This window comes from Oryzias latipes, chromosome 14, assembly GCF_002234675.1.
Source record: "Oryzias latipes chromosome 14, ASM223467v1".
Lineage (NCBI taxonomy): Eukaryota > Metazoa > Chordata > Actinopteri > Beloniformes > Adrianichthyidae > Oryzias > Oryzias latipes.
In genome coordinates this window covers 2,112,686-2,123,870 of record NC_019872.2, presented here as the reverse complement: position 1 = coordinate 2,123,870, position 11,185 = coordinate 2,112,686, and the positions used below count along the sequence as shown (strand labels likewise).

The following is an 11,185-nucleotide window of genomic DNA, read 5'->3' as shown; positions in this document are numbered from 1 at the left end:
TAGGATGTTCTCGAGATGAAAAGCTAGTAGTCTTTTATTTGTCAGCTACATCGTGCAAAGTGCAGAAAGCAGGAAGACGGAACAAGTTCAGAGCAGCACTCTGCTTTTCTCAGAGAGATGGCTTCAGGTTTGCCTGGAGCTTTGCTCTCAGAGGGACACCTTGGTGCTGGAGGGGCTCTGCAGGGCCAGCCCCCCAGTGGCAGGGGTTTTGGGTGGTTTCCAACTTGCTGTGGGGCTGCAGGGTGAAGCAAGGCTGTCACCAACAGCAGTGGTGGGGGTGTTCCAAAACATCAGAAATTCTTGCATACATGTGCAGTACATACATCATCAAATAGAATCAACTTTAAGAGGCTGCTTCTGCAACATCATGGAGGAATAAAATGACATTTTCTGGATTTTGGTTTCACGTGTCTGTGTAGCATCACATTTGTGGAGATGAAAACAGTCAGTGTGCACGTGACGTTTGGAGAGTACCTGAGAACAAAGGTCTTTATGCAAGTGACAACCATCCTATTGTGCTCAAGGTGCTTGTTCTTTTTTTCAGCATCTTCACAGTGAGTCTGTGGCTTCTGAGTTGACACAACACCTGGCCTCACCATTTACTCATTTACTCCATGTTCTCAGGAGGAGGCGCTGTGTTTTTGGTGCTCGGTCTGCGCTGTCTCCTCGGCCGGTGCTCTGAGAACCAGTTGGAAATGCTCATGGCAAAGCGCAGGAAACCCAAGCTGATGCAGTGAACTTCTGAGGTGATGGGGATGTCGGAGAAGAAGGCGTGGTCTCGACTCATGACAGCGCTGCTGCATTCAAAGTCTTTGACGACATTGAGGATCTCCTGCCGCTCGGCCTGCCGCACCATCCCTCGCATGTTCAGCAGGGCGGAGACGTGCCTCTTCCTTTGGGATGGAAGGATACAAAGAGGAAGAGAGTCAGTCCAGCTTTCAGTGGAAACTGCTTCTGTTTAGTGTCGTCAATACCCGTTACTGTCATGACCCCGAGTTCTGCTGAAGTGAGTCAATGCGTGTTTCTGGCAGCTCTGACTCTCAGATGTGTCACATAAGATGTTGGGTTGCACTCTGACGGTAAGAATGATCACGCCTGTGTTCTGCAGAAGTACTTCTTGTGTTCTTTCAATGATCAGGGCTATTACAGTGCTTCTCCCAGAGTGGATGCTTTTTCATTATCAGAGAGGTTTTTTGGTCCTGGCCCTTTTCAGAGGATTGATCATTTTTGCAAAATCTTGCACTTGGGCTGGATGATTTCAAGTCTGGGTCTCCCTGTGCCCGTCCCCAGCCCGGATAAAATACAGGGTTGTGTCAAGAAGGGATTCCAGCGTAAAAATCTCTTCCAAGTCACTTTTGTGAAACAATGAAAGCCGACACCTGGAGGGATATGCTGAAAGGTGAACAACAGCATGACAACCCTGCTTTATATTTTCAATCAGCAGACTCAGACTTGGTGCACACTTCAAACACTGTTTCTCCATCTGCAGGTCTCATTCATTGACATGTGGGACATGGATTGACCCTTGTGACCCTTTGGCTGTTACTTGGCTGAGGTTTTAAAACGTTTTAAAACACCATGTTCATTAACATCTTAGACAGATGGGTCACCACGGAAACCTTTCCATTCTGAAAAGGCTGACATAGGAAGGACAAACTCTTTTTTCAATTATTGGGTCATACAAAACCAAGGATTACATTATCCTATGTCAATCAAAAGACCACACCCCCATTGCAGTGCATTTTCTCTCCAAAACATGAAACAATTAATTCCATAAAACCTCAGTTGTCCTGTAAAGAAAAGTTGAGAAAGGTCAAAATTTGGACTACATGCTTTTGTTTTGAAAACCAACTCACACTTGTCTGGTTTTGGTAAAATGTTGACATCAAAACCCAAAATCTAACTCAAAGGTTGGAGTTGGAATTTAAAACTTCTAAATTCAGGTCAGCGAGTTGCCTCAAAAGTTTGACTTTTCTCACCTTGTTTTTACAGTGCAGAGGAGAAGTGTTTTCGAACCAGACTCAGTTCGGTCAGGACTGTTTTACGTAGGAGCCAATAAAGACTTGGCTGTATAGCCACCCTCAGGTTACCTGGTGAACTGACCTGGCTTGAGTTAGTTCCATTTTCAAACCAGTTTCAAAGCAAAAGTGAAAAATGACAAGTTCTCAAAGAGCAGTGACTCCAAATTCAGAGATTGTTGTTCATCCAGAGGTAATCTTCTGGAACCCTCAGTTTGATTTTAAAATCCACTGGACCTCTCTTTCCTGCATGCTTGGTCATGTGAACTGATTTGGCTCATTGGCAGCAGTGTAAGTGTAAAGACCATGGTTAGCGTAACAGTATATCCAGTGCTGCTTCTGGTTTCCATTACAAACACAGCAGCCTGAACACAGTTTCCAGTCAGTGTATCACAAGGGCTGCTTCCTAAGAGGAGCTTCACATTGAATCAGTGCTTTAGAACATTAGTTACTTTACCCTCTGCAGGTGTTTAGTACAAATCCACATTTTAACCTCATGATCTAATAAAGGCTGTGGGGAGGGGGGGGGGGTGCAGGCTTAAAAGTGCATGAATGAAAGGGTGCTGCAGCAGCAAAGGGAAGCTTTGAAACATCTCAAAGACTGTTAAGCTTTGTTCTTCTGAAATACCATGCAGTAAAAAAAGGGGGGGGGGGGTCAAGTGCCAGCCCGGCTTGTGTTGGTGCTTAAAGTGCTTATGTTTCCTCCTCTCTTCAACACCTCCTCCTCTATAAGTCCAAGCATGGCACCAGTCTGTCTCCTTCAGGGTGGCAGGAACAGGAAGTACTTGTCAGCAGCTTCCTGTCTGCTCCTGAGAGGCTTGTGCGTCACATGCTGCGATAAGCTGTCACCTGAGTCCTAATCTGTACACAAATAAACTCCAGCCACCCCTCCCACCTACAACCCTTTTATTGAAGTCCAAAAATAGCTTAATCAAGCAGATCCATCTTGCCAAAAAAAAATCCCTTTGGATGTACAGTAGCTGCTAGCACAATAAACTGGGACCGTAAGGGCCGGCGCCTCACCTGATGTCTGGGAACTCTTTCACTAAGACAGCCACCTCCATCTGGATGGATGGGGTGTCCTCCAGGAGAATGATGTCAGCGATGTGGGAGATGATGCTGTCCAACCAGGAGGAGTCTGAGTCCTGAGTGCAGACAGAAGGGAAACCTCTTTCATTGAGCAAAAACAAGAATCGGCTTCATTGAAATTCAGCTTCAGTTTACGTGCAAGTTTTTAGGTGTTGCATGGAAAGCAGCAGAGAGCAAGCCTGAGGCCAGAGGCCAAATACTTGATTCATCGGTGAAAAACACAACTCCACCTCTGCTTTCCGACTTTTTGTTTCCCCCCATGTACTCAGGAAAAGAAGATAAATTATTTGCCTTGGCATCCACTAAAAATAACAACTTCTGTTTTTGACTGCCATTAAAAAGTCACCCGTCCCAAAGTTGCAGTTTCCACAGGCACTCCGTCTTGCTCCTTGGTGAGCGAGGCCATCAAGGCCATCCAAGAGCCACATCAAAGTCGACCAGCTGACAGGAACAGGAAGCTCCCTCCAAACACAGCAGCTTCCTGTTGTCAGCCGAGGTGACGGACACTTGTTTAAGTTTGCACACAGAGGGGGCAAATGCCAAGCCGCCCGCCTCAGTTGTTTTACTCTCTCTTCCCCTTTCTGGCAAGTGCTAACGTAAGCGCCATTCATCCATCTCCATTTCACTGATGGCAGCCATTTTTCATGGCCCGCTCCTGCATCAACACTGTCTAGGTCGGTCCTGACGGAGGAAGTTCAAGGGTCATGCTCCTCTCACAGCCACCAGAATGCATTTCCTGCTTTTAAAGTTCAGGACTTTGGAGTTGGTTAATACTTTTCCTGCCTTGAAAACTTCTTGCATGTCGGTGGCCTTTTGTCAGCGTCTCTGAGAAAACTAAAAGAAAAAAATCCTTCAAAGTGATTTGTTTTGGTAGAAGTGGCTCACCAGATCCCTGAAGAGCCCTTTCAGCTGCTTGGCTTCGTCTTGCAGGCGGAAGGCCATCCTCTTCCTCATCTTCGAGGATGTGCAGATGACCCGACCTCGCATGGTGGCTCGGACATACTCCACCAGGACCCGCCTGTGCACCTCGCCCACCAGCGCCTGTCGATCACAGCAGTGAGGACCTGCCTGCTGCAGTCACATGTGCAAACGAGTTCAGTTTTACCTGATATGGAGGAGGGTCCATCCTCTTAAACTTTTTGAAATGTTGTTTGATGCTGGCTTCAATAGCCTCAAAGGCTTCTGTGTTGTTCAGCCACTTCCTCTTGATGAGCTTGTCAAAGAAAGGCTGCAGCAGATCAGAGGACATCACTTTCAGCACAAGTCCCTCATCTCTACATATTTTGCTTCAGCAGTCAGATTTGCACATGTGCTTTTTCAGAGTTCTCAATAACTTCTCCGGTTTTTTAAGGTTTTCATTGTGTGTGGTTTTATTCCTTCAATCTGAACCTTTTCAGAGGGATTTCTTTGTCCTTGTTCAGCCACTGACCACCAACATATGACTGAACCAAGCAAAAAAAGGACAGATGACCAGATTATAAAGCTGTGTTTTGTCTTCATAGAGAAAAGAAGAATTTCAAATCCTTTAAAGGTAATCATACATGAAAGCTAAGCTGAAAATGATGCAGACCAGCTGATGTCCAGAGAAAAGTCTGGAAGGTTTTTGATAAAGAAGAGAAGTCTGACTCCTTTGTAACAAAGACGAGAAATAAGAGGAGCCTGAGATTTTCTGCTATGCAGCTGCATATTTCAAGCTGAGGGATGACAAGCTAGGTTTCGTCAAATCTTCCTGATGTCGTAGAGGACAGACCTGCTGGGTAGTGCTGAACGTGTTGTCTGTAAACGTCAGCTAGTTGTTATTGGTGGAACCCCTATGACTGTTGTAAAATTACCATGTTTTTTGTTCTGTGTGGTGAATTAGATCTCAATTATTTGACCAAGAGAGGCAGAAACTGATGGGATTAAAAGTTTTAGGCATCCCCACACCATCCACCCATCTTCTACTCCATCTTATTCTAATGCATGGTCAGGTGGATGCTGGAGTCCCGGCTGCTTCAGGGTGAAGGCAGGGTTCACTCTGGTAAGATGACCAGTCTATTGAAGACGACACAAAGACAAGCAAATTCTCCTCTGAGGGACCATTTAGAGTCACCAATCAACCATAGGAACATGTTTTTGGACAGTGGGAAGGAGCTAGGCTGCTCTGAGAAAACCCAAACATGCTCAAGTGGGATCTGAATTACTAACTTCTTACTATAGTAAATGGTAAATGGTGTATACTTGTAAAGCGCTTTGGGCCTTGTTCGAAGGCCCAAAGCGCTTTAAAGTCCCAGTTCCATTCACATACTGGTGGCGGCTGCCTAACACTGACGCCAACCTTCCACCAGAGGCAAAGTGGGGTTCAGTGTCTTGCCCAAGGATATTTCGACAGATGGGCGGGAAAGGCGGGAATCAAACCTGCAATATTCCAATCAGAGGTCGACCACCCAACTGCTGCACCATGGCCACCCCATACTATGAGGCAACAATGCCACACCATAGCCCCATTGCAAAACATTTATAAGTCTGAGTCTTGGATCAAATTATTGGAAGACACAATTCTTCATTTTCCACCAGCAGGAAACCTTCTGCCTCTCCTGCAGATCCAGCTGCTCAGATCTGAGCAGCTGGATCTGCAGAACTTGTCAAAGTTTGTGGGGTTTTCAGGGCTTTACATTTGGAAGCAAACACAACTTTTACATTTGGACCCCATCCCCTCTGTCAGTGTTTTTGATAATACTTCCAGTTTTGAACAAGTATATGCTTGGAGAGATGGAGGACAAGAGATAAAAGTCAACAACTCACTCTGATCTGCTCAAACAGCCTGTCAACCAGCACCCTTACTGACTGTTTGATGACTCTGTCCAGGGAGGAGCTGGCTCTCTGGGCCGCCTCCTCGCTGCCCTGTGGGTCACACTGCGTGCAGCGCTCTACAAATGACCTGCAGGTTACATCAGAAAATCATTTAACTCTTTGTTTGCTGCAAACTGTTCCATGTCCCCAGATTCTGATGTCCCACCTGAGTGGAGGACAGCAGTTAGCTAGAGCTATGGTCCTGGAAATGTAGCCATCCCCTCTGTCTCCAAACTCAGCCTGGGTGTCATGGAAGATCTCCACCTTCCTCTGGAAGCTGGAAAATAGGGGATTGATGATTTAGTGCAAACCCAGCACACATATGACTGTGACTGTGAGAGCTCCAGCTCGTTCACAGCACTGGTGCAAATGGAGCAGCAGAAGAGCCACTTCAACGTTTACAAAGGTAAATATTTCTGATGGATCTATGTCTGTTTTTGGATGTCTTTGCAAAGATATTACAGAAAACAGTCACTTTTGATAACACCTAAGGACTTGTAAAAAAGGCAAATTTCAATCATCTTCCAAATATTGAAGAGGTCTAAGGATTTATGAGTTATTAATAGCTTGTAGAAAACTGAAGCTCTTTTTAGCTCTTATTGAATTTATAAAATATATCAACTCCACCGTTTGGCTGGATGCTTAGTGTTTGTTTGTTAGTGTTAAAAGTAAAAAGAATCTCCGTGTCAATCTAAAATGACAAAGCAAAATCCAAATGATTTGATTTGTCAAATGACGTTTCTCCTCCCTGATCTAACATGAGGGATGATGCGCTCATAATCGACAGAACATTCACTCACTTGTACAGAAAGTCAGCCAGCCCACTGAGACTGCAGCGAGCCACTCTGGCTCCCAGAAACTGGCTCACAGATGTGGATCGGTCCAAGTCCTCCTTCAGCCTCTGCAAGCATGAAAAAGAACACTGAGAACCAATCTTCATGAGAGGAGATGTCTCCAGACAGCTGTGCTGTTGTACCTGGATGACTGAGCGTGCCAGGTGGGACTGATACTCCTCTATGTGCAGCGTCTGGGCCCACCGCCTCTCCTCCTCATCCAGAATCTGGACCAGTTCACTTGTTACCTTTCCCTAAAAAGCAGAGTTTGAAATGGTCAGAGTTTATTTTGCTTCTTCATAACCTGGAGACCCTAATGTGTCTGCGCTCTCTTTATCATTTCATACTACAATAGGTCCAAATATCAAAGTAGTTTGCCTTTCTTACAGAACTCAGAGGAAGTATGGAGTTGCACTACAAAGCAGAAACACTAATGGTAGTGCCTATACCTTAGTGCAGCTGTTTACTGTCCAAAATTACACTTATTCTATTTCCTTAAAGCAGGGGGGGTGGCAGTTCCAGGTTCCTTAGGAACACTGGCCCACGAGTTTTCCTGTAGTAGCCACAGCAGATTGCCTGAATCTGGAACAGAAGGTCTTTCCTTCTAGTGTATTGCTGATCCTGATTCTTTACCAGGTCTTTCTGCTCATTTGTGGTCGGTCCAGTGCTGGTGCCTGATCCTCTTCAGAGGACTTAACACAGGGCATTTTCCCAAGTCCAGACACATTGCTTTGGTTGATTTCTCTTTTTCTGCATGAACCTTTGCAGTTCAGGAACTGGACAACTGTCAGCCAATCACATGATCTTTAAGTGGAGGCCCACTGTGGGATCTCTGCACATCGCTGCACAAACTCGAGTTTGTGTTTTTGAGAACTCTGTCCCCTCTTTACCTTCACTATGTTGATGCAGTCATGCTCCAGGCGGTCCACCGTCTCCTGAGGGAGAACAGGACCCAGTGTGGCATAGTTAATGTTTCCACTGGCGCCGATGGTTCCCAAAACATCCCTTCATGAAATCAAGAGACACACATGAAGAGCATTTCTCATTGAAGCATGATGAGCAAGTATTACATTTGTCTGCATGTTGGGTCATCACGTACCTGTTGTAGACGTTGTAGAACCAGTCCAGTAATGAGTACACATCTGTGATCTGCAGCGGTCCACTGGTGATGGTCCGAAGCCGTTTGGCTGTGGCTTGATGGTAACTCTCCACATAAACCTGGAAAGCAGCAAATTCTTCGGGGTATATGGAAATGGCGTTCCTCCTGGCTGCGTCCAGGTCGTCGACCATGCGGCTCCTCAGCCGCTCCAGGTAGGAGGCCAGCTGGCCTGCCTGAGTGTCCACCTGCTGCGGCAGGCTCCAGTCGGCAGCTTCTGCCACCGCCTGCCTCCACTTTAGCTTCAGCTGGCGGGGGCGCTGGCTGGGCTGGATGTGGGGGGGCTCTCCCTCTGGCTTGGTCTCTTCTCTCAGGGCCCAGGTCACATCAGCGTGCTCCTCCTGCTGGATGACAAGGACAACCAGGCCGAGGTTGGGGCCAGCGCTGGGCTGGCGGAGGGACTCTCGCACCACATCCCACATCTCCCTCTGCAGGGCCTCGTACAGCAGCTCCACATCCTTGGCCTTCCTCTTACTGGAGTCCAGCGTGGCGTTGGAGCTGAGGGAATCATCTAAGGATGGAGGGGACAGAGGAATCCAGCAGGGAGGTGTGCTTGGGCTTTGAGTGGGCGTGAGGGTGGGGGTAGATGTTGATGGCAGCATAGACAGCAGCTGGCACTCTCGCTCCAGCTCCTGAATGTGTGTGTCGGCCAGCAGGAGGTCTCTGTGGTTCACCAGCTGCAGGATCTCCAGAACTATTGGGAGAAACACAGACTCGAGTTTAGAAAACAAATGCAGTGGCTGTGACCGTCGCAGGCCGCCACAGCGCTAAACACGTGTCCAGAAATAACTCCCTGTGGATCAGGAACGGAGCAGCACATGTAACGCAACCTGGACTATCAGGACTATGCGGTTTCCTGAGTTGGTGACAGGAAGATAAGGATGCTGGGATTACAGGACTTTCTATGAGAGCACATTCCCAGATGTCTTAAAATGACAGGAAGGACATGGACGAATGTCTAAACTGAAAGAACTTCTTGCAAATGTTCTGAGGGCTGTTAAATCAACAGATTTGAGTTTTACCTGAGAGAGGCTCTCTGGTTTTGACCACGGGCTCTTCCTCCTCTGTTTCCTCCTCGGCCTCCTGGGACGCCTTGTCTGACATGGATTCTCTCTTCAGCTTACCCAGACTGACTATCCTCAGGAAGGAGGGCCGCCTGGACTCCTCCACCTCCCCGTCTGGGTGTAGGTCCCCGCAGGGCAGGCTTTCCCTGCGCTCTTCCTTACGCCGACCTGTGAAGCTGCACAGAAGGATGGATGTCAGCCGCCGCAGAGACGTTGACTCAGCACAGAAACATGACGGTTAAAGATAGTTCCATTCAGAGTGAGGTTTGGGAAGCACAAGGCACACAAAGCAGGCCTCCTCCTTGGGCCGTTCGTTTGAATTCTGGCTCTGGGTTCAGGGCCTGCATTCCCTCTGAAATGTGCGTGTTTGCATCAGTGGTGCAGCTGCAGAGTTCTTATTTTCTCTTCATAACAGTGAAAACATGCAGTTCCTTCATTCTCCTATCAAACTTTTCAGTGAAAACCTTTCAAAGGCAATCCAGTTACTGATCCCCCCCCCCCCCTTACCGGAGCAGGGTCATGATCCCCTCAGAGCCTCTGCGAAGTCCTTTCTTTTTCTCCTTTTCTGCTGGAAGTGTGTTGGAGTCTCCAGGGGTATGATGGGGATAATTGTTCCCCCACACATTTTTCCCGGATATGCGGAGCCCCTTCCCCAGTTTTCCCAGAGTTTTCAGCGGGGAGACTCCACAGATCCGCTCCAGAGTCCCCCTGAGGGGCTTCACTTTGGGATTTCCAGCTCCGTGCTTCTCTGCGTTCACCTCGTTTTCCTCCTCTTCCCCGTCCCGGGAGCACCGGAGCTGGTGGTTATCTGTGACCTCCCCCATGATGAGGCCCGCATCGTTCTTCTCATCTTCATCCAGGTCCACGTCCTCAAAGGGGTTGAGGTTCTTTCTCATCTCCTCCAGCTCCTTCAGGTCATTGAGGTCACTTAGTCCCCTCATGTCCAGGTCCAGCCGGGGCAGGATCAGCTCTCCGTTCCCTCTGGAAAACTCTTGGCAGCTTTTGGATCTTCCGGGGAGCTTCTTCAGAATGGGCATGGTTGCAGTGGAAAACCTTCACAAACTGAAAGGACAACAGTTAGTAAGAGGAGACAGTCGCTCGTCTGAAAGCTCTTTGGAGCAGCTCCAGCTTTGGTTTTGATCGTTTCCAGTGTTTCCCACAGCGTGATAACTGACTGAAACACTCACAGCGGCTGAATATGAAGCTCCTCCAATGTTAAGTTTGAACAGAAACGAAAAGAAACTTCCGATCACATTTTAGTCACATATTGTCCTTAGGGACCCCTAAAACGTTTCCCATACATTTAAAACATTTGAATCTTACTTCCCTTCTGAATTCAACGCAACAGAGTAATTTTATTTTTAAAAATATAAATTTTCTCTCCAAACTCAATAGATTGATTTCTTCTCAACACATCAGTCACACTGAAACAAAATGTTAGGAGATTTGGTCAAAGTTGATTTAAACTGCACTGACATTAAGGTGTGAACCCCAGACCGGGCTCATCTCTCTTTGTATGGTTCTATCCAAAGCCCGGACCAGTTCTCCTGCCTGTGTTCTGTGTAATCAGCCGTCACTGAGGCGACCTTTTCTCTGTCTTTGTGTCCCTGCGGCTCTCAACAGGAAACCTGCTAAACGCTTAATGAATGCTTGCTGGCTTTTCTCAGTCAAATGTCACTTTATCACACAGGAAAAGTCAAACCGAGTTAAACAACGAATAACTTCTATCCCATTTTGATGTGAAAAAATAAAAATCCTACTTTCTTTAACAGCAAGGTCGATCCAGTCAACAGACAACCAAAAACAAACAATCTTATCGAAGAAAACTGTCTCTTTTTTGATCAAGTGCACTGAAAAGTGTGTCTGGATGTTAGACATGCTTACCTGCAGACAACAACACAACAATCAGCTTGTTAGCAAAAAGAAGGGAAAACAGAAGCTGGATGTTGTAATCAGACCTGAAAGCTGTGTGAAGGAACGGAGCTGTGAAGGTGTGAAAGCATCAGAGGACTCACCGGCTGAGCTTCAGGGCAGAGTCATGCTGCTGCCGGGCTGCTCCGTGTGTGAGACGGCCTCTGATGAGTGTCAGCTCTTCTCTAGAGCTTCAGGCAGACTCAGGAGAGCACTACGGCCGCCTGCAGCTTCCTGACGCTCGCTATTGTGGTGGAAGGTGATCTGTTTTCCTGAGGAAAG

The 11,185-nt window shown here is 47.3% G+C and overlaps 1 protein-coding gene across 1 annotated transcript; it reads right to left on the bottom strand.

Annotated features, from left to right (window-relative positions):
* Positions 1–11,185, bottom strand: LOC101155215 (tumor necrosis factor alpha-induced protein 2). The gene is made up of 13 exons (XM_023962205.1): positions 11,008–11,185; positions 9,500–10,054; positions 8,951–9,168; positions 7,872–8,622; positions 7,663–7,777; positions 6,916–7,026; positions 6,740–6,840; positions 6,106–6,216; positions 5,892–6,027; positions 4,213–4,335; positions 3,993–4,148; positions 3,042–3,163; positions 1–893 (listed from the first exon to the last, which is right to left on the bottom strand). The coding sequence occupies exons 2-13, from the start codon at positions 10,027–10,029 to the stop codon at positions 608–610; spliced, it is 2,760 nt and encodes a 919-aa protein (XP_023817973.1). The 5' UTR covers positions 10,030–10,054; positions 11,008–11,185; the 3' UTR covers positions 1–607.